Source organism: Anas platyrhynchos, chromosome 1 (genome assembly GCF_047663525.1).
Source record: "Anas platyrhynchos isolate ZD024472 breed Pekin duck chromosome 1, IASCAAS_PekinDuck_T2T, whole genome shotgun sequence".
Taxonomy (NCBI): domain Eukaryota; kingdom Metazoa; phylum Chordata; class Aves; order Anseriformes; family Anatidae; genus Anas; species Anas platyrhynchos.
Window position 1 is genome coordinate 26,423,304 of NC_092587.1, and position 22,802 is coordinate 26,446,105.

Genomic DNA, 22,802 nt, shown 5'->3' on the forward strand with positions numbered 1-22,802 from the left:
ATTAGGTTACGTTAAGATAATCGCCACAAACCTACCAAGCAGTCCTAAAATTCTTCAATTTAACAGAAGTTAAAAAAAAGTGCAAGTGACATCCAAAAGTTTTGAGAGAAATCAAGAACTCCAAATGTGCCATGATAAATTCTGGTCAACTTCATCTGGGGAGCCATTACCCCTAAATGTGATATAATGTACCATTTAGAAGAAGTAACAATATTTGATTTACTTCTAAATCACTTTACTGAAGCTGTAATTTAATGGATGTGACGCTTAAGGCGTAGAACTATCTCACAGACAAAAAAAATAGCACATCAAGAAAAAAGTTTAAGTAATATGAAGATATTCTATCAAATTGATAAGATAGGCTTAGAACTGAGCCTGCAGGATGCCACTCTTTGAAGACAGCAGTCAAGACTATCGTAGGACTGAATTAACAGAGAGGAAAACACAACCATAGAGTACTTCACAGTAAAATACTTCTTTATTGGGAATACGCTTAAAATTAGCTTTTTATTTCAGGTAAGAAAAATAGCATTCTGACTTTTAGCCAGTGCTGATCCTGGTCGTACACAGCTTTCTAACAGCTAGGATAGTTAATTGCCCCACTGCTGCCCATTAACAGTTCTCCTAACTGTCCATTCACTGTTTTGTTTGTTTTTTTTTTTTTTGTTTTTTTTTTTTTTTTTACTCTTTAGCTTGCTCTTAAGTATACGTTGAAGAAAATACTGTGACAAGTTTTGTATTTAGATCTTAAGATTGACAGAGTGACTAGACAATGACTCAGGATCTGTTATCAGCTTGCATACAGCTTTTATAAGCTTTCTTTTAAACAACAACGTGGTTCAATAGCTGATCTACAAAGACAATTAAGAGGGAAACTCTCCAGGAAGACTGTTGTAGAACAAAGACAACTCTCTATGATACAAGTTAGTACAATTTCTACTATACAGTTTAGTACTGTAAAGTAGCAGCAATTTCAAGGACTCCATACCCTTTTATAATAAAACATTGAAGAATTGTACATAGGGGTATTGCTATTACACTTCAAACAGTAAACTATTGTGTACTTTTTTTTTTTACTCAGTACAAGTTGAGATTCCTCCTCTTGCTATACTGTGACTTGCAGTGTGAGGTGATTAATTGGATCATATTGTAAACAAAAATATACAACCCTTGTGTAAGCTCTACTGTTTTAGGAGCCTGAATAAATACCTACCTTCTAAACCTACCGTTTATTTTTCATCAAGAGCATATAATTAGATAGTATCTTTTAGAACAGGTTTCCATCCAATTAAAAATTAAATTTTGAATTCATTGAAGTGAAATACAGCATTTGTAAATGATGGCTTTTGCCTGTGCTTTTAGATACCTGACATCCATTTTCAATACCAGATCTATCAGACAAGCAAAGTATAAAATATGTTATTTTGGGGCTTGTAGTTTCTTCCATATGAAGCTATAAGATACACATATCAAGTGGACTTCCATAGGTAGATGTTTCTTAAATGAAGATGGAAACAATGTATGATAATATTGCAGCAAATCGCAAATACACTGAAAATAGCCAATGGGCCACAAGTTTGCAGCTGTTTTAAACAACCCTTTAAAAATATAGCAAAAAATAGGCCGTGTCAGGAAGCAATTTGATACTCAAATAAATAGAAAATTTGCATTTTAATGTCACATTGAGTTTTAGTACATTTCAATCCAAGAAAAAAATAAACTGACAGACATGGTAATGAGTACAGGATTATATATATTACAATATGCCATGTTATAATACATTTGTGGCTTTATGATAAAAACTCAAGGGCAGATGGAGTTTGAGCTCATTTAAGTAACTGTCAGGATCAAAGCATTAAATGAATTTCTGAAATAAGTACTTTTATTTAATTTCAAAATCTTGAAACAGCATTAGACCTTGGCCTTTTCTTTTTTAAGTTCAGTTAACATGGAGCTAGCTAAATGAGTACGCTGAAAGGTCTAAACAATATAGAAAATGCTTTCTCAATTTTACATACAATTACAGGGTAGATGATTTCAACAACAGCACCTATAGCTAACTCCATGTTGACCTTGACCTCGAAATGCACGCTACTGATCTCCACAAGGAATCCAGCACATTTTGGAAGTTGTCCACTTCACATGAAAGCAAGAGAAAGGGTTATTATATGCAAAAATATTTTCAAACTGTTCTTAACTTGTAATTGAAAACTAAAGGCATGGTTTCTTCATTATAAAAAACAAATAAAGGTACAACAGAAACTCTAAAGGAAGATACTCAGCTACAATGAAGTTGCAACCCTCTGAAAAGAAAGAAAAAACAAAAAAGATCAAATAGCTAAGCTTTGTGCTCTAACCAAACTACTTACAGTGATTTTCCATGGCAAAAGCCCATGCTGACTGGGTGATCTGACAGTTCCAAATACTTTTTGTAATTTATTTGTATACAAGGACACTAAAATGATCCAGTCATGCAATGTTTGTTTTAAGCATTCTGCATCTCTTTTCCAATCTTATAGCTAAGAATCTTGTTCCAGTCAATCTTGGTGCGGGTAACTGGCAACTGTCGACGTAAGGCCTTGAAAGTAGTGTCTGACATAGTCTGATAATTCTCGCTGATAGCAGTCTGTCAAACACAAAGTCATACAAAACAAAGACACATGAAGAACAGAACCAGGATGCTATACAAAAAGTTAAATCATTGAATAGTCTGTTATCTCTTAAAGAGGCTTAATAAACATATGCTAACTTTGTATCTTATGAAGAAAAGTTGTTAGATCTAGACTGAAACTATGTGAGGAAATTTAGACAGATGCAATAAACCTGGCCCTGGCGTCTCAGCAAACCACAGTGTGTTAATCAGCAACATGAATGAAATGCCAATCTGAGTTAGCTCATACATCATTACTTCCAGACACCAAAATTTTCCACTGTTATTTCTGTGGGATGGTAGAGTGAGTCTCTACTTAAATATACACAGTATGGCTTAAATATAATGCATATGACACTTACTACAGTTTTATTAATGAGCATTTTTTCAAACTGACAGAGCAAGCTGTCTGAAATGTACCTTATGTTCAAGACAACTAACTTGAATAATGCTTACAGTAATAGTTAGCAAAGCTGTGTAACAGAGCAGCCTCTGACCAGAATCTATACAAAAAATTCCACTTAAGGAATGCACTGAAACAGATCGGAAACACTGATATTTAACCACATTAGGGACTGCAGAAATGCATTTTCTGATCTCAAAAAGCAACTTCGAATGTAACATTATGTAGGTGAGTGCAATCACCAGAATGTTTGGAAACAGAATACATTTAACAGCAGCATGTAATCTATTTAGATCCATAAGGAACTGCATTATCTTAGCATCAAGCACGCTAATTATAGAATAGTAGCTTTGGCCAAATATATGGTAATCTACATGAGTAAAGATAGCGCGTTTTTCCACCAACGTACCTGATACTCATTTTCTGCAGCCTCTACAATTTTTATAAATTCCTTTGCCGTCTGGGCTTCATTCTAGAGAAAGAAAGTATTTGAATTAGGTCTGATGTACAGCATGATTCCCGTAAGACCAATTACATTGTTTTTTTTCCAGTAATTACGAGACGTGCGTAGATTCCATGAGAACACGTGGCCATTTAGTGACTAAAACAAAATTGAACTAAACATTCATCTAAAAGGCGTACACTACATTCTTTGTTGCTATGCCTTAATTATTCTTGGCTGTTGTGCTGGTTCAGGGTAGGAGCTAAAATTATGAGGAAATAAATCAACCAAGTATGCAGCAATATAGTTTTTTGTTTATTTGTTTGTTTTACACGTGTCAGGCTAATAAATTTAGCCGTGATAGGAAATGGTATTAAAAAATCATAACAGTTCGACTGCAAACAAGCACACAGATTATCATAGAGCTTATTACAATACTTTGATTTAAAATGTTATGGCTTGATAACATGAAACAGAACAGTATTTATAAATACGAGAATGCACATGCGTAAGCCTCTAAAAACATGCTAAGTTTTGGTGTTAACAGGATCAATGTTAAATTTCCTGTACAGCTTCAAGAATATCAGCTAATTAATTACAAACAAAACCAAGATTTCTTGCTTCTAAATATTCTGGAACAGGTAGAACTGAGGCAGAAAGCACTAGACTATATCTATCTATCCATGTTCTGCAAGAACAGAGGCTGGACTACATGGCTGGGGGACGGCTATGGCAGCCTCAGCTCTAACTGGTTTAATGTTTCACTGAAACTGCACTTAGCAGCCGTGAAAGTGCTCCTGGACACTCTAGAGAGATGAAGTTAGTAGAAGACTACAGATGGGAAGGGTTTTGACTTTTCAGTGAACTGAGACAATGATTTTAAATGCTCTGATATGGAAAGGAAGAATTTGTGGTAAGAATTCTTATTTGGCTCAGAGAGAAATTAGGAATACGAAAGTAACCTTCGCTACAATTATTCATAGCTCCAGCAACAAGAGAACTCTTCAGTGATTTATTTCATTTTTGCCCACTGCGGGTACAAAATTGCATCTCTGCCAAACAATGAAAAGGAGGAGTCAGCAGGGCTCCTTTTAATCTACCATTCTGTCTCTGTGAAATAAAAACCTGTACAGCCTCTACCCTCAAAGCCAAGGTTAAAAAATTGGTAACCAGCAACACACTTGCTTTTGTTCTATGAGGAAGAAGGAAGGTTATGCAAAAGATCTTTTTCTACTCATTGGCCTTCTGTCACTTTACTCAGCGTCACAGAATTAAGTCAACTCCAATACAAAGTGAAGCAAAAGGAGAAATTGACAGGAGACCTTCTGGATAGTTTCCCCTGAAAAAAATTTTACTCGAATGAAAGACTACACAGATCCCTCTGCTTATGGGGTCAAAAGTAATTTTATATTTACAGCTCCAGAAGCGTTATTACTTGGCACCACAGTCCACCATTCTCTATGCTGCTATTGCATCTGAAAAGCCAACAAGCCCTGCTTTATATTAATGAACAATGTTCCTTTTTGAGGAACTAATCTTTTCAGCCCAAATGGTCACTACTAGTCATTAGCATGAAAATACTTCCACAGTTCACTTCTAAAATTTCCCTTTACCAGTTTAACTTCACTGACTTAAGTTTTCTTAAGGAACACCCCCAACAGGAAATCTTACTGCTTACAAATACAACCTCCAGTAGGCAAGAAGAGTATTACTTCAAAAGTAGTAATTCATTCTGCAACAGTACCAAGTCCTAAAGGATACATCTGCTGCTATTCCCAAACAGTTTTTATTTCAACTGTCTGCTCCTCGTTATTATGAGTATCCATTTGTCAAGAAGTTGAAAAATTTTGTTTTAAACCCAAAATTATGCTTTAAACACAAGTGTTCCTCAAGCTGAAGCATCTCTGAAAGTGCTTTTCATACACAGAAGCAGGGGGCTGATAGCACCAGTTACACATAGGAAGAGGAAGGAAGAGAAGCAATAGTGAGTATTTTCCCAACTGGCAGCATTTGCTAGCTATTTTTAGCATACTGGTCTTCTCCTTGTGAGCAAAGGAGTGCTACAGGTGATCTCCTAGAGACTACTGCTGAAGTCAGTTATTATACCTTTACTGAAGTGGGTTATTACAACTTAAACCTTCTTCATATTCAGAAAGTCATTCTAAAGGACACTCTACCTACTGAAGTTTAAATACAACAGAAGTGCAGGAAGACAGCAAGCTAACTAAAACTTTACAATCAAAGTTAATTTAGCTTATATAAGCTACATGCAAGCATACACAGGTTTTAGATATTTAAAAAAGTCAAAACATTTAACTACATGCTACGTAAAAGTAGCGCATATTACATAGAAAATATTTATAGGTTAGAACATTCATTCTCATTCATGCAGAAGAAACCAGCCCCCAAATTTCTTTTTTTTTTTTTTAAAGCTTGCTTGTGTTGTTAAATTAAAAAGTCACCTGAACATACATACTAAGGTCCCTAAAGTTCACTTACAGACACTGTTAGAGAATCCTGTATGTCTTTATGGCTCACAAGCTGAACATTACCATCTTCATAATAGTGAACCTACAGAAAATTAAACAAAAAACTCATATTAGATGCTACAGAACATAATCATACAGGAAAATCAAGACATTGTAGCATTTATCCCAACAGATAACTTAACACATTTAAACAAACAAATAAAAAACGTTACAGAACAACATATAAAACAAAATGCTGTGGAATTAAAGTATTTTTTCTGAGGGGGGAATTGAAGAAGCTACTCTGAAAACATTTTGGTGTTCATTTGCCTCAGGTGGTACTTCATGCAAAGAAGCTTAGGCCTTGCTTAGCAACACAAAGTAGAAGACTTACTTCTTATGTGATAACCTTCCTAGAAATTCTTGATGTGGTAAAGATATATTTAACATGACTTTTGGCAAGGCTTCAGGGTACAGTGAAGTTCTTTCTTCCTCCTTCACCCAAACTGTGTGCTACAGACAACACAACATTAGGCTTCCCTTTCTTTATCTGTCTGTTTTTGATATTTCCCTCTATCAGATATGGCTCATAACAAAAGCAGGTACATATAGAGACAAAGGAGCTCTTTGGTACAAAGGCTGTCAAGGTCAGGTAGCAAGGCAGAACGGAATCTGTATCTACAGAACAGCTTCCTTGCTTATTTTGCAAGAGGAGGAGACTGGTGAAACTTCACTCAAGCTAACTTCAGTACTTTTAAATTCAGGTGGGAAGGAGGGAAGGATCTGAAAACATTTAGCTTCTAATGCAACTATGAGAGATCTTAAGAAAACAGAAAGCATAGATGGAATTACATGCAACAATTGACAATAATTCCTACAGAAGAGTTATGTAACTGATACCTAAACAAGTATCCTTAAAGATATTTTTATTATTTTGATGAAGTGAACGTAAGTAGATATGTCATGAGAAATAGAAGCATTTGTCTCTCACCCTATTAGGCAAAATAACATTTTAATTTGCTGATTAACTGTACATGACTATGATTCCGTATACATTATGAGCATTAGTTGTGCAAGAGACCCTCATTTTTACACAGAGCACAAAAGACAAAAACATGACACAAAATAAGACAGCTACATGTAAGCAAAAAAAGATCTCCTACATGGGAAAACATTACTTCATAAGATTCATCTTACTAGATTTTTATTGGAAAGCAAGCATTTGACAATAAACAGGTATTATCCTAAGCATAAAATTGACTCCTTTTCAAATCCAGCATTACTGGGTGAAACTTCTGACAGTGTTTTTCAGTCCAGTTCCTCAGAGGTGAGAAGCGCTTACTCAGTGCAAAATCCTGAGACTTCCCAATGAAACTAGAGAACCCAGAGAAGTATAATCCCCCCTCTTCTCTGTAAGGATACACTGGGCAGGATGCCCAAATTTCCCATGCTCTAAAGCCAACAGCAGCACAAGCATCTCTCTCACTGAGTCACATTCTTAGCAAACATTCAGGCCTAAAAATTTAACAGGGATGAAGCATCAAATCTAATTCTGGGATTTGTTACATTGTAAAATATGAGAAGTAACTGTTCTGTACTATACCTCACTGCTGACATCCTTCTAGAATGCTAGGCCTGGGCTCAGAAGACTACAAGAAGGATGATGTTTATGAACAGAACCTCTTGGAAAGGTTAACTAAGGAGGGATGAGAATAACAAATTATCTAACAGATAAAATTAGTAGCCAGTACACTTATCAGTTGTTTTCCATGCAGAGTAGGAGCATGTCAAGTACCATAGGGATTTAAATTTTAGTAAAAGACTCTGCTATTGCACAACTTTCTTTTAATTATATGTAAGACAAACATTAAACATTGTAAGAGAATAGGACAGTTAAAACCATCCTATATTATTATTATTTTTAATAAAGTAAGAAAAAAAAGGAAGGGATTGTATAAATGACCTTAAGAGTACTCCTTAAGACACCTGGAGACTGATGATGCTGGAATTTTCCCAAATGTATTCAGAAAAGATCTCAGAACCAGGGCAATGTCTGTACTGTTGTCATAAAGACTTCCCAAATAACAGAAATTCCAGTGCTCTGAAATTTAACTAATTTACTGTGAGCCTATCCTAGAAGATCATTTTGTTCCTTAAAATACATTAAAGCACTCAAGGTGTTTTTGGAGGAGGGAAAGGGACTGCACTTCTATACACATTGCAGAAATTACACAAAATTTCTAAAAATTTGAAACTGAGTTTCCTCAGTGAAATGGGAACTTCAAACAAGCAAAGCAATTAAACTTCTCATCACTTCCTAAAACCACATACTTTATGAATGTGAATAATGTCTTAATTATGTAGGATAGTAATAAAGGACAAAATCAGCTGGTACCCAAATTGAGATGCAGAGTAAACCTAACTCAACTCCCTGTTCACTCTATTTTCTAGGTTACTGGGCTAAGTTTTCTCAGAATTAGGTAAAAACTTGCCTGCTTGTTCTGGAAAATCTCCTAAACATTTAACCAAAAGTTCATGCTGTAGACAAAATGTCTATTTTGTTGCAAGATAGCGAAAATCCAAGTAAACTCACTTAAATCTAAGTCTTAACAAGCCTAGAAGTTTCTTAGGGTGCTTACTATGATCATCTTGATCTGACAACACAGTAACAACTGTCCACATTTTGAACATCACTCTAGTTGTTACAGAACTTTCCCTGCAGCAGGAAATCAGATTCAGATTCAGTGCCCTGCTTAGGGAGATCTGAGCATAGCTACTACAACCAAGAACATCCTAAGCTTCAGACTAGAAATAAACTCCATCACATCTTCCTGCTGAAATCAAGTCACTGAGCAGCAGGGAAGTGCAAAACTCCTAGGGGCACCGAGCAGGAAAAGGGAACTTGGCTATGTCTCGTTAAAAACAAAACAAAAACCCACAGAAAAAAACACAACCACAACAAGAAAAACCCACCTACGCTGCAAGTCAGACTGCACTAACATTCTAGTCCCTGATCCCAGAACTGTTTCAATAAATTCCTGCAAAGTATGTGTACACATTCCAGGGAACGGATCCAGGAAGTCAAGTCCTCCTGCCTACCACATGACAGTCAGACTTTCTTGTCTCAAGAGTTCTGCATTCCTTCTTGGACAGTATCTTCTTTCTGAATTCCCTAAAGCCAACAGGATGGGTAAATGCTGAATGAAGGAGACCTAAATTCAACATTTTCAGATAATGGAATGACCAAAACCTCTCTAAACAACAGGGTGGGTAACATAAAAAAACCTGCTATTATCACTTAAATTAAAAAAAAAATCCCTATTTTAGAAAGGGCCTACCCTTAAGAAACTTCCCCATGTAACTGGGAATTCAAGTTCCTACCAGATCACGGTACAGGAAATTTAAGCAGGTATATGCCTAGCCAAGGTGAATATGCCTTCTGAAGTCCTCAGAATCATTATATCAAACATATTTTGTAAGGATGAGGCAAATATATAATTAAGTGACTAACACTTAACCGAATGGTCATCTCTGCTTTGCTTCCCGGGCTCCCCAGTTCTCTTGGAATATTTAATACACTGGCCTGAGTCTCCCTGATAAGGGGAGACTTTACTGATCAGGACACGATTTGGGATAAACATACCTGAATTTTCAAGATGCCAGCCACTTGAGTGGTTGAAGGAGTGATTGTAAACTTCCATTCTGACCTCCAACGGCCATTCCTTTAAAAAAAATAAAATAAAACCCAGACATCACCCCACTGGTTAGGAAAAAAACAAACAAACATACAACTGTTAGCCAAAGAAAAACAGATAATGAAACATCCAGTAGAACTACATATACACAAAATCTTTCAAACCATAAGGATTCAGACCATAACCAGCGAAGAAGAGAACAAAATTATTCTGGAATACTGGAATGCTTATGCTAGGTTTTGGATGTGGACCAAGAACATCCATTAGTAAGGATCATTTAACACCAGGACTCAGCTTCTATATAATGGCTCCAGTGTTCTTTTCCTTCTTTATTATTAGGCATATGCACTCAAGATTTTGTTTCCAAGACCTGAACAACTTGCTGGATCAACCGAAGTCACACTTCACATTAGGCTACAAAAGACCTGACTAAAAGGAACATTAAAATAGCAAGACTTTCTGCTATGCTGAGCTATAATCATGCCTTTCCTTCTACCATTTCTGTTCCAGGACAACTGTTCCCTTCTAGCAGAAGGGAAACATCTGGAAAACAGTATGGGCAGATTGTAGTTTCACCTGATTTCTTTCCTGTAAATTAGGCACTTTTTGATTTAGTTAGGTGAGTGGGTTAAAAAGTTAATATATTGAAGCTATATTAGGAAGGTACTGCAACTGCATCTTGATTCCTGCTTTGCACTTAAGGAAAAAAAGTTTTGGTACTATAAATTCCAATTCTACCATCTCTAGGTGTACACCCCAGAACAAAACAGTGGGAGAGAAAGACTAGGATTAACAGCTGGTAATGGAGCTACATTGTCATCTCTTAGATATGAACAGTATTAACTCAATTATAAAGCCCTTTGTTATTTCAGACAACATCCAGATCACAGATTATCACTGAAAATTCAGACTAAGGCATTCATAAGCTTGTAAGGAAACTGAAAGGGTCACATTACTCAGTAACACTAGTTATTGCTGGTAGCTTTAAGACTGATCCATTAGTTGTAAGATTCCATGCTGAACTATAATTTTAGGTAGAATTTTAGCTTGGCATTGAATCCTGCACATCTGAAAACTAACAATATCATTTGCTTCTTTGTCACTTTGAAGGCCCTTTAAGACAACCACAATGTTTCCACTCTAGGATATCCTCCTTGGAATGGTATTTTTAAGGAGGAAGAGTTCCAGTTAAGTACGATCCTTTTCTAGGAAATGCTTTACCTTACAAATAACATATTATTACATTATTTATCACTGATGAATTAAGATGTTTCATAAAATATGAACAAATCACTGGGCAAATCATTCCACTGACACAGACAAATGATGAAATCAGTATGCATATGTAATATTCACCTTTGGCATTAGAAAACAAAGATTTCTGCACTTCCATTCATTATCCATAGGATTCCTAAGTAGAATTTCACGCAGATGCAAAATATCAAATCAAATAAAATATATTTCTTCATACAACTGCACATATCAGCTATCTTTAGGAGATACTTCCTTAACTGAGTTCTGGTGCTCTGGTATTTATTTTAACTTTAGCTAATTTAACTCCAGCCAATTTCCTGAAACAAGCTATCCACCCCACGCTGTGGAAAACATCTTGACATACCTTACCCAAAGCTTAATGATCCAAGTCCTACAGTAAATTAAAGTTGTAGCACTTTCTTTCTCAGAGACATGCAAGCTAGGAGTTGTTTTCACAGAGGAACCTTGCCAAGTAGAAGCAACAGTATTAAGGAACACAGACAAGGGTACTGGTGATGGTGTAATAAACTAGAAGAGTCACAGAGGGAGTTTTATGGAATTTCTGAAATCCCACAAAGGAGATGCAGATGTGCAGTCTGTCGTTGTACTTCCTCCAGAGGAAAAGCTTTTCTACATCGTACTGGCAGAAAAGCTTGGTGGGGAAAGATGGAAGATGCTCATGCACTTACCTCTCTGACCCAAGGATAATCATAACGGCAATAGTACAGTTATCCACCACGCCGTATTTTACTGTACCTGTATCCATGCAGAAACTTACCAAAAATTTTTTGCTTGGAACTGATGGCTCTCTATGCATGCAATAATGGTTTGCTGTCCATCAATTGTTTTACCATACACCTTAATTAGAAATGAAAGAAGAGCAGAGTTAACATTTTGTTTATTTTACTCAAGCCGATTAGCGATCTCTATTCCTATTATTGTTTCAATAGGGAATAAACTGTAAAATTGCATTCTACAGTCACTATATATCTTATATAATAACACTACATGAAACATGAATTGTAAATTACAAAGCAGATTAAGATTTGAAAATTTGAAGGTCAAGCATCTTAACTTTATGTGCTCCAAACTTTGTTTTTGCAACTCAGAATTTCAAGCACACATGTCACAGCAGTCACTGCTGTACTGCCACAAGGGTTTCAGACACCAGTAACTCTGCACCTAAATGGTGATTTAAACCTTTACAGATTAGTGAAAAAGTGATAAAAAGGTAGGTTTGGGCCTCTGTTCTGCCTCCTAAAAACAGTAGGATACTAGAAGTTATCTCAATGAAGGTGCAATCTGCCTTCCTTTACAGAAACTCTGGCATGCATCTGACTGCAGAGGAATCCAATTCAACACATTAATTCACTGACTGAATATTAATTTCTTTACCAGATTAGTTTTCCACCACACTAATATAAAGCACAGGACAGCTATTATTAGATCATTTTACTGAACTTTAAATAGTCATAGGGTTACTAACAGCAAATCAAATGCTACTTCAGTCCAGAGTGAGAGGTTTCATTTTAAGAACCCATCAGAACCCACTTGTTCTGGTTGTAAGAATACAGCATTTTGATACTTAGGACAAGCGATGGAGAGAAAACAGTTTGCTTTACTGCCAGTTTTGTCAGTAAACCAAACGAAGACAAGGTCTTACGGATTGTTTGTTTACTTATTTTTAAGTAACCCACCAGGTATCCAGGATTTAGGGGATACTTCATAGTAATTTACAGAAGGTCTTATTGCTTTAAGAAATTTAACTCTCAGGAATTTTTAAGTCTTCACTATGACAGGACTAAACGATAGTAACCTTCAGTAACTATCCAATGGTAATCCAACAGTTGCTATATTAAACTTCTGAAGCTTCCCCTCATTTCCCTGGATGAACACTTGACAGAACTAATTCTTTAGAGTTGAAATTAACTATATTCCTGGTTTATCAAGAATTAGTTGTACGTTCTTTTTAAACTTCTATCTAAAGGAGCTATACATTATCTGCTCATAAGTGGAATAAAATGATTTTACGTAATATTTTCATTTACTTGATATTAGGAATTTAAATAAATGCATAAAAGTCAAAATAAGATCAGACAAATTAGATTTTAAAATGGCACATTCCTGAAGTCAAAAATCTAGTCTTTGGTGCTGTTTAAAATACCCCCAGCAGTGACATTAGCATTACTCTTAAATGTAAATTTGATTAACAAGATGAAAAGCATGTCAACTAGCTACGTATCTTCGCTATTATAGGGTAATAGAGATTTAAAAATACTATAACAGTATGCTTGGAATGAACATAATTGTTTGGACAACACCCTCATTAATATGCTTAAGCTTTTGATTAGCCCTGATGAGGTCATGCAGCTGGACTAGATGATCTTTGAAAGTCCTTTCTGGCTGAACTATTCCATTTTGTTTTCTTTTTGGTAGGACACAGTAACGGGTGACAACACTAATGAGGGCAATATTTCACAGCATTTCTTTTTTGGTCTGTGCTATGCTAATAGTATGTGGTTATATAATGTAGTACTTACTGTGCATACACCATTTGGATAGTGTTCTTTCACGTATGCTTTCATTGCTGTCTCAACCGAATTTCTCCAGGATTCTATGGCATTTTCAACTTCATGGGGCCTAGGATCAGTAGCCTCCTTTCTTAAGTGATCAAATTTAAAAGAAATCTTGTTCTTGGGATCCAAAAATTTTCCATTTCCCAAATCACCATGTTCTGTTATCAAAACCTGTGTTAGAAATTTTTAGTCAGTAGTATCTGGTATGGAATAAAGAAGAAAAAAACACCATACCAAATCAAATTACATTGTACGGTTAACTGGAGATTATAAAAAGATTCCCATATTAAACAAAATATGTGCATAGCAAGAGAAGACGCCAACACGACACATTGACAGAGTAAAAATCCAAAATCCTACCCTCTTCTTGCAACAAATCATGCAATATAGAAATTCTTCTCTATTGTTTATAATGTCTTCAAGTACTAAAGGTAGAGCAAATCGTTTCTACAGCTCCAAAACAGGCCTGAATGAAATCAGGACAACGATGCAGAATGAAATTGCAAACTCTTTAGGTATGTTATTTGATTAGCTTACTAAGCTGGTACTATTGGTAGGTCTTAACACCTATATTTCATCAGGGAAGATGAATTCCTTTTAAATTTCTTGCCAAGATATGTTCCAATATCAGAATATCTTCAAAAATTTAACAAACACCGCGAGTATCATCATATTCATACCTGTTCATCGTAACCGTCAATTTTTACTGGAGTAAACTGGTCCAAGTTGTACTGTGCAAATGCACTGCAAGGGAAGAAACACCAAAAGAACTGTATCAAGCACAATCTTTTTCCTTAGTAAATGCAGAAGACTTAGATAACAGCTAATAATACAACAAACATTATATTAATGGCTCATTATTTCGCTTTAGAATCACCTCAATTCACTCAGTACTGATATTGCAATTCCAACCATTACATGATGATTCATGTTCAAAAGTAACCTCACAGAGACATACACATAAGCTTTACAGTAACCTCTAGATAGTGGAAACACAGATAAAATCTGAATTCCACACAGTTCCTACCTAGTAAGCCAGACAGCTCCATTCTTACAGATAAACTTACTTTTGGCACAAAATACAATAGGTGTAATGTTTTCACGTGAAAGTAGGGACTAAGAAAACAGAAACTTTCAAGTGTCCAATGACTATAGCATCTATCAAGAAACAAAAAATTAAATCCCAAAAGGCAGAGATGAGTTCCAAAATCCAGGCCTCCCATTTCCAAAACACTTCTAACTATTAGGACACAATATTGACCTCTCTTCTGCCAAATATTTTATCTTAATCAAAGATGCACAATGCACATAATAGGGTTTGACTTGCCAAACACGCGCTTACTGAACTTGCTTTTATGCAAACAAGTATGTGACAGCTGGTACTTACTGGGCTGCTCCTTCCCTGAGAAGATTGTCATTATTAAGCAGCAACCGAACATCTGAGAAGAGATGTTTATAATACAGAGGTACAGTTAACTCAGATAGGTATTTCAGTCACCTAACAAGTGTCACCAGACTATTCACAACAATTAAAACCCAAACCACCATGTAGCTATACAAACAGCTAGGTAAGATACGTATTGCTTCATATTTTGTAATTTTGACTGAACTAAATGAGGAAAGCACCACAGAAATGGATTCCTTCCAATGCAATCTGGTAAGAAGATACAAGCTAAACTCTACAGGTTTGGGGACAGCTCTAGGAATCCACCAAAATAATTTTTAGAGAAATTTTGCATGAGAACAGCACTAGATTCAAGTAAGGATTCTAGTTAAGTTCACTTTTAAGTGAACCATAGCACTGGTGGTAGAAGTTACTGCAGTTGGATGACACTAACACGGCCTGTGTTGTACTCAACGATTCTTTTAACCGTGCTATTTTTGTTCTTGCTCTCTAACGACGCTTAGTAGTAAGAGCACAGTATACCACAATACCATTTCTGCCATCAGACAAGAAACCTGTGAGTGAAGTCACTGCTCCCCTCAGAATTACTTAATGTACTGCATAGTAAAGGTGATTTCATGTATTTGACTTATATATTATTAACTAGGCACTGTTTTTAAAACAGTTACCTTACAGTTCAATGCAAGTACACATAATAGATAAAACTATCAGAGAAGAAATATCCTAGCAACTTAAACCCAAATTTAAAATGCTCATCTTTCTGAGACCAGAGTTAAAGATATAACTGATCATTAGCGTCACTATAACATTTTGACCTCTTGTAAGGAATTCTAAAGAAATCCTATAAGTTTAAAAAAAAAAACAAAAACTGTGATGTTTGAAGCATGTTTTCTGAATAGATTAAAAAAATCAATTTGGAGAAATTATGTTTAAAGCTCTCTCTTTTTAAGGAGTCAGTCTGAATTGCATGTAAATTTGATTTTTACATTACAACAATTAAGTCTTAAGCCTGGACATTTATGATCAAATGTTTTGTTATGAGCCACCCAAATTGCAACTGCATTATTAAGCAGGTAGCTGCAACTAGGTGCTAGCTTAATAACAGTCTTAGCAGTACTGCTATAAGAAATTGTATTAACTTGCAGAGTGCTGTGCTAATGAGCTGCTCACCAGCAGTTCATTTCACAAATGCACTACAAGCTAAGTTTGGGGAATCATCTAGCCACAGTTTAATTGAAGAACACGGTAATTCTAAACACATTACCTTCTTGTAAGAGATTTAAGCTCCAGCCTGCCACTCACTTAAAGTTCAGCATACTGAACGCACTTCCCTATGTAAGTAGCAGAGCTATATGCAGGTTACAGCTAAAATTTATGCCTTATGTTTTTGTACACTCACGTATCTTGGTGCAAGACAAACAGTAACTTCTAAAGAAAATAACACCTTTAGTAAAGCCTAGGAAAGAATAGCAGAGAGAAACTAATTTCAAGTCTCATTACAGCTTATCTACATATCACTAAATTGTAGGGTGCCAATATTTAAGGGTCAAAAATGTTTGGAGGGGATTAATATTCTTTTCAAAACTGCCACTTTAAGCACTAGCCCTTCGTATATTCAGTGTTAAGTATTTATAATGATACTCATTCTTTTAAAGAGGACCACTTTCAGTTAATTTCTGTTGAAAAACATAATTATAAAGGGCTGAAAAATTTACACGTATCTTCTAAATGAAAGCGTCAGCAACTGTTAAGTCGTCACTGCTTAAAAACAGATTGAAGGCTGTTCTCATATCACAAAAAGAAGCGGTACTTTCCCACTTTTGCCTTTAAACTCCATGCTGCCTTGGGAGTGCAAAGCTTATTCTGCCAAGCTACAAAACTATGACTGCAAAGCTCTTACAGCAAGTGATCTGCTAAATAAGCTAGGTAGAATTCAGTAGAGTAATCAGGAATACAGTTTTGGGTCTAGATACCTTAAATGAAAGTAGAGAGATACTCACCATTGAACACTTCATTGAATTCCCCAGGGGGTGCATGAATTATGAATTTTGCTGCTATGCGCACCTAAAACAAACAAAAAAATAATATTTCTGTGGTTGTATATACTTGCATTTATTCCTATTCACACCAATCGCACATTGTATGGCTTTAGTGTCCAGACACGCAATTGCACAATTCCTACTGTTTCACGTGCTTATTCACATTGAGCTACTGTCCTTGTTAGAAGCACAGAATCTGAAGTTCCACTTCTTCAAAAAGGATAGAGAAGGCTGTCAGTAATGGAAGCAGAAACTAGTCACTTGTTCTGTATTACTGGCAAAAAGAAACTAATAGCATGACAAAGAGGATCAGTAACACTGACATTTCAACTTTCAGTCCTCGGCTGCCTGGGAATCAACACGTACACTATGAGAGCCGAGAACCAGGGACGAAGAAATGTCACAATCACAGAATGGTTGGGGTTGGAAGGGATCTCCAGAGATCATCCAGTCCAACCCCCCTGCTCAAGCACTGTCACCTAGAGCATGCTACACAGGATCGCATCTCCAAAGAGTCTCCTCTTTGATAAGATACTACATATCTTATGCTTCTAAGCTTTCCAAAAGGTTCACAACTAGGCAGCAATACATAGACAAAACCTTAAAAACACTTCTATGGACACTGAAGCATGTAATTTCACTTAAAAAAAAAAATCTACTTTAATGCAGATCCTCAAAGAACTGTCTTCAGCCATAACTTTTTGCACGGGATAAGCTGGCACTGCCACTAAAATACATGCACCTGCCCTGGCCTTCTCGCTGCCCATGCTTCCACAAACACAACTGCACAGTGAGCAAGATTAGCAAGGTCATTTTTCTCTTTTTTCAGATCAGTTCCCTGAGGTGGCTCGTTGCACAGCTCCAGACACACGTGCTTGCAAAAGGAACACAAAGACAATTTACTTACTGTGCATCAACCTTAAAACGTTTCCACTACCACCTTACTTACAGCACATCCCCCTGCCGACTTGTTCCCATTCATTCTTGTTTTCCCCTTTAGTTGTTAGGAACACTCAAAACACACACACAAACTCTGGTTTCACAGCTTGACCTGACAGAAGTTTCTAATCTTCACAATTCACAGTTCTCCAAGTTAAGGAGACATCCAAAGTGCTCTATTACCTTTGATATGATGTTGCTATTCAAATCTAGCGATATACCTGAACTTTTATCTCCCATTTCCAATGTCCCCATTCTGTTTCTGTGGGATAAACAGCTTCTGCACTGTTTGGGCTTCCTGTCTGAAATTAAGATGTTTGTGAGGGACGCACTTTATTCACGACTACCTAAAAATAACCACAGAATGCTTTACTTTTAGCCATTTGTGTGTATTTGAAACTGTAAAAGAACCGTCTGCGTTCAGACCAGGCTCTTGACAGGGCCAAGTTTCAGGCAGAGGTCCCCAGGAGAGATGGTTCAAGCTCTGAGGGCCTGCCGAGCACTTTGCTGCCTCTGTAGGGGAGCTCAGACCTCAGGGACTGCCCCAGGCAGCTCGCTGCTCGTCCGAGGCCAGCAGCACTCACAGCTAACAGCAAGGGAAGGGCTGGCAGGTCCCAGCTTTCTACACCGAATGCTACGTTTTGGACTGCTGACAGCCTCTATCTGCTGCTTCAAATACCCACATCACAACCCTCTGCAAGTAACCTCCGGTTTGCATTACTGAGGTAAATGCCACAGGACTTTTACTCTTTCCTGCAAAGAGACACAGAGGAGGTAGGAGGGCCTTGTTTTATGGCAGCTTATTAAAGCCCTTGCCCAGGTAAGCCCAATCGTCTCACCTCATTTTCAGCTGTTTTTTAGTAAGGCAAAATTGATCTTGCTTTTTTCTTCTCCCACCAGCAAAGAATTATTTTTTTCCTCACTAGTCAGATCAGCTGTAGTATGAGTAATATTCAGGCAAAAGAATTCAGTAGTAACAGATGCTTCCACAGGACAGACTAAGCAAAATACTGCTTTTAATGAAGATTTTACTAGCAAATTACATTCCCCAACAAGATTTTCTCAGTGCAATAAACCATCACACGTATCACTTTTTAAGGGACAGATAACCACAAGCACGCAAATCTGCAATAAACATCTCATCACGAAGTGTGAAGCAGACTCATGCTGGCAGAAGTGAGGAAACCAATGTGTCTTCAGAAGCTGCACGTGTCAGCTAGATGCTGCGTTTTGCTAGCCTGCCTTCCTGTAAGTCCATATAAACTAATCCACTTTTTTCAGCAGGTACATCAAATTAACTTATCTGTTGAGATCAGTAGCTGAAAAAGCTTTGTTTCCCCAGATCATACATGCAAGAAGCCCATGTCAAAGAAATAAATCCAGTATTAAATCCAACTTAATGCACAAAAACTGACAACCAGCCACAGCCTCTCTATTGCCATTGAGCTTCCAGAAGGGCGTGCTCTGAAGGAGGATGGATCCTCTTGCTCCAAAACCAGACAAATACGAAAGCAGAAATGAATGTGCTTTCATGAGCCTTACGAGCTGAAGATTCCCCCGCCCCCCCCCCCCTTTGGCAACTAAAAGCCAGTGGCCCAGCTATCACTTCAGGAAGCGCAAGTAAAAGCACAGGGGCAAGACATGTAAAGTGATGTGGTTTGAGGCCAAAATTAAAAAAAAAAATATGCAGATACAGCAAAAACCACTTTGTAACATACAAAGATGAGTTAAAAAAGCCAACTGCACTACAGTTCATACAAAGTTATTTTTTCTGAGAACTGTTTAGAGAAGACACTTGTGGGAGATGCTTACCAGTTGGATCTGATGTTGGTTATTCAGCACACCGAGGCTTTTGGAAACTGCTCAGAACTGATTCAATCAAGCCAAAACAGAAGCAACACTGCATCGTAAGAGTCTAAATGCCAAAACCTTCTCATTTGAGAGAAATGCACATTCACACAAAGTGCCAACACTTCATATGTATCCAAGTACCAAAAAACTATGTTACAACTGAGTATCCCTTCAAAAACCCAAAAAGCCTGAAGTGAGAAAATCCCTTAAGTTTCTCAATTTATTACTCTAGTTTCTTCCCAAACATCATCTAACACTTTAAGAGAACGCTGTAGTTTCCAAGATCAGATTTACAGCCACTGTTTTCAGTTACAAGTCTTGAGCTTTCAAGGAACTGCAAACTGCTGAGTTAACTAACCCAGAACTTCTAACGATCAGGGGTCACTGCATACAGGTCTTGCAAACAGTTTTTTAACACACGCCTTTGCATGGCATTGCATGTTTACTATATTTAATGAATTGAAGGCACAAAACCAATCTATACACATTTTCCTGAAGGTTTCTGTGGCTTCCTGCAGTTTTGAGGATTAATTTGGACAAGTCATACACATGGTACAAGGAAGATCCTCTGAAACCCACAAGAAATAACCAGAACCATCACTTCTTGGAGCACCGAGAAGGGCAGCATTCCCTGCTGCAGGTGAAATTTCACATCAAGGAGTTAAGTGAAGGAGAAAAAGACAGGTTTGTTGTATGCACTGAGCATGGGTATCAGGCAAACTTTCTCCTGCAGAGATTACAGCAATTGCTCTATCAATGAATGCCTGCACTCAGCTCCCACAGTACTTGCAGTTTTTCAGATTGCACAAGCACAGAGGCAGCAATTTACAGAATGCTGTCCTGTTTTCATCCTTTTGCCTTTATTTCACGACATAATCTCTCTCAAGGCATGCCATCAGCCAGATACACGGATAAATCCTCCTCCTCCACCTCTTCCCAGACCGAGGTGCGCTGTAGTTTCTTTTATTTTACAGAAGTCCTGCACAGTGACTTCAAATGCCCCCAAACCGCTCTTCCTGTTTCTGGCACATCGGAAGCTGACACTGGCTGAAAAGCCCGACCTTCTGTGCTGAACGTGCCTATATATGGCCATGAATATGTGCTCGGCCCACGGGGCCCTCAGTGCCACGCTACGGTGTCAGCTCCGCTTCAGGCATCGGCCAGGGTGCACCTAACAATAAGAGAGGTGTTAAAATATAAGTTAGCTCTTCCTTTTCCCCCCCTATTTCTCTTTTTCTCCTCTTTTCCCCTTTTTAAGTGAACCGAATTACAGCTGTACTTGCAGGCACCCTGACAGCTCCCGCAGTTACCGGGCTGCAGGAGGAGGAAGGAGCTGGTAAGCAAGAGGCTGTGAAACCACAGGCTTTGCCCCTGCTCTCTCCTACCCTTCGCTTATTTCATGTTCAGCCCTGAGCTCACTGCAGCAGGGAGACCCACCCTTCCTCCACACTCACCCCAGGTCAAAGTTTACTGCTCCAGAGCAATAAAAACGGAACAGTGATGTACACATTGAAAGCTCTTTTAACCTATGAATTGCACACAGATCTTAAAAAGCAGACAAAAAATGGTGTGGGAAGAGAAGGCCTTCCAATCCGCTTCCACTCTACACAGCCACAGCAGCTTTGTTGCTCATCACAGGAAAAGACAGAGCTTCCTCCAGCAGTCACCTTTACCAGCAACTATTGGAAGCGTGGCAGGAGGACTGAGGCATCATGCATGATGCATTTTATGTTCTGCACTCCTGAGAGAAGCCTTGCTTCCCTGTAAGCCAAAACAAACCTCACACTCACAGGTCAAGCTATGTTTGGCAAAAAAGTAGATGAGATCACATTTAGTAGAAGGGAGCTCTGTGGCACTGCTCTAGAAGTAAAGAGTCTGACGCTTGGTGTGATTCCTTCTGCCACTGCTCTCGTTGCTGGTTCCGGAGGCCCTTCTGCAGGCAGCCAAGCTTAGTCCTGACCCACTGACCTCTATGTACAGGCAGCAAAAGAGAGGGGCTTCTCCCAGGTGGCCCGTAATTTCAGAGATATTAACACAGTTAAGATTTTCCAAACCATTTGAAAAAGTTTCAATTCTCTGAAAATTCACACTAATTCATATTGCCAGTAGCACCAAGTCCTTCAGAGATCCTGCTGGTAGCCCTGGGGGTGACACCAGGCAAGAGCCCTCCCTAGTGTGGCCCGAGTTCAATTCCAACTACTGCTCTGATCCAGCTGTGCCAGTTGTTTTCATTTGCAGCTTTGCTTCCTAATGAATGCCAGAACTGCTCTGGCATCTTTTACCAGTCAAAATTCGTTCTGTACTGACAAATGTAGCATCTCAGGAAATGTAGTTTAAGGTTCCATCAGCTGCCTCACAAGATGCAATGCTGATGGCCATGGCTGAGCCAACAACAAAGACATGAAACTATTCGTGTGCCCACACAGGAGGGCTGAGAAGGTGGTAAAGGGGACTAGAGGGCAAGACTAGAGGAGCTGGGGTGCCTGGGTTTGTTCAGCCCACACAGAGCCAGCTGAGGGGAGGCCTCATTGCGGCCTGTAGCTCCCTCACAAGGGGAGCGGAGGGGCAGGCGCTGAGCTCTGCTCTCTGGGGACAGCGACAGGACCTGAGGGAACGGCATGGAGCTGGGACAGGGGAGGGTCAGGCTGGAGGTTAGGGAAAGGTTCTGCACCCAGAGGGTGGTCGGGCACTGGGACAGGCTGCCCAGGGCAGTGGGCATGGCACTGAGCCTGCCAGAGTTCAAGAAGCGTTTGGTCAACGTTCTCAGACACAGGGTCTGATTTTTGGGTGCTCCTGCATGGAGCCAGGAGTTGGGCTCGATGATGCTTGTGCGTCCCTTCCAACTGAGGATATTCTGTGCTTCAATGATCTGCCAGTATTGCGAACACAAAAAGAGCTCTGAGTTTGCCAATCCATTAGTGTTTAGAAAAAAAAAAAACAACAGAAACTGGCTTCCTCTGGAGAGGTAGGTACTTGGTAGTTACTGGTCCCAGTTCACTAAGTTCCTGGGCTAGGTACTTTCCAGGATGTTCCACCAGGAATTATGACACATCTAATATAAAACTAACTGAACTGGGGGT

At 38.2% G+C, this 22,802-nt stretch overlaps 1 protein-coding gene across 1 annotated transcript in view; it reads right to left on the minus strand.

Annotated features, from left to right (window-relative positions):
* Positions 1-1,652: 1,652 nt before the first annotated feature.
* The window catches only part of CAPZA2 (capping actin protein of muscle Z-line subunit alpha 2), a 29,570-nt gene continuing 8,420 nt past the window's right edge, over positions 1,653-22,802 (minus strand). The window contains exons 2-10 of the mRNA XM_027457675.3: positions 16,894-16,957; positions 14,876-14,927; positions 14,169-14,232; positions 13,453-13,659; positions 11,691-11,770; positions 9,607-9,685; positions 5,995-6,066; positions 3,463-3,525; positions 1,653-2,626 (exon numbers count right to left, since the gene is read on the minus strand). Coding sequence (XP_027313476.3) covers positions 2,486-2,626; positions 3,463-3,525; positions 5,995-6,066; positions 9,607-9,685; positions 11,691-11,770; positions 13,453-13,659; positions 14,169-14,232; positions 14,876-14,927; positions 16,894-16,957 — 822 coding nt within the window. The 3' untranslated portion in view covers positions 1,653-2,485. The remainder of the gene's footprint in view (positions 2,627-3,462; positions 3,526-5,994; positions 6,067-9,606; positions 9,686-11,690; positions 11,771-13,452; positions 13,660-14,168; positions 14,233-14,875; positions 14,928-16,893; positions 16,958-22,802) is intronic.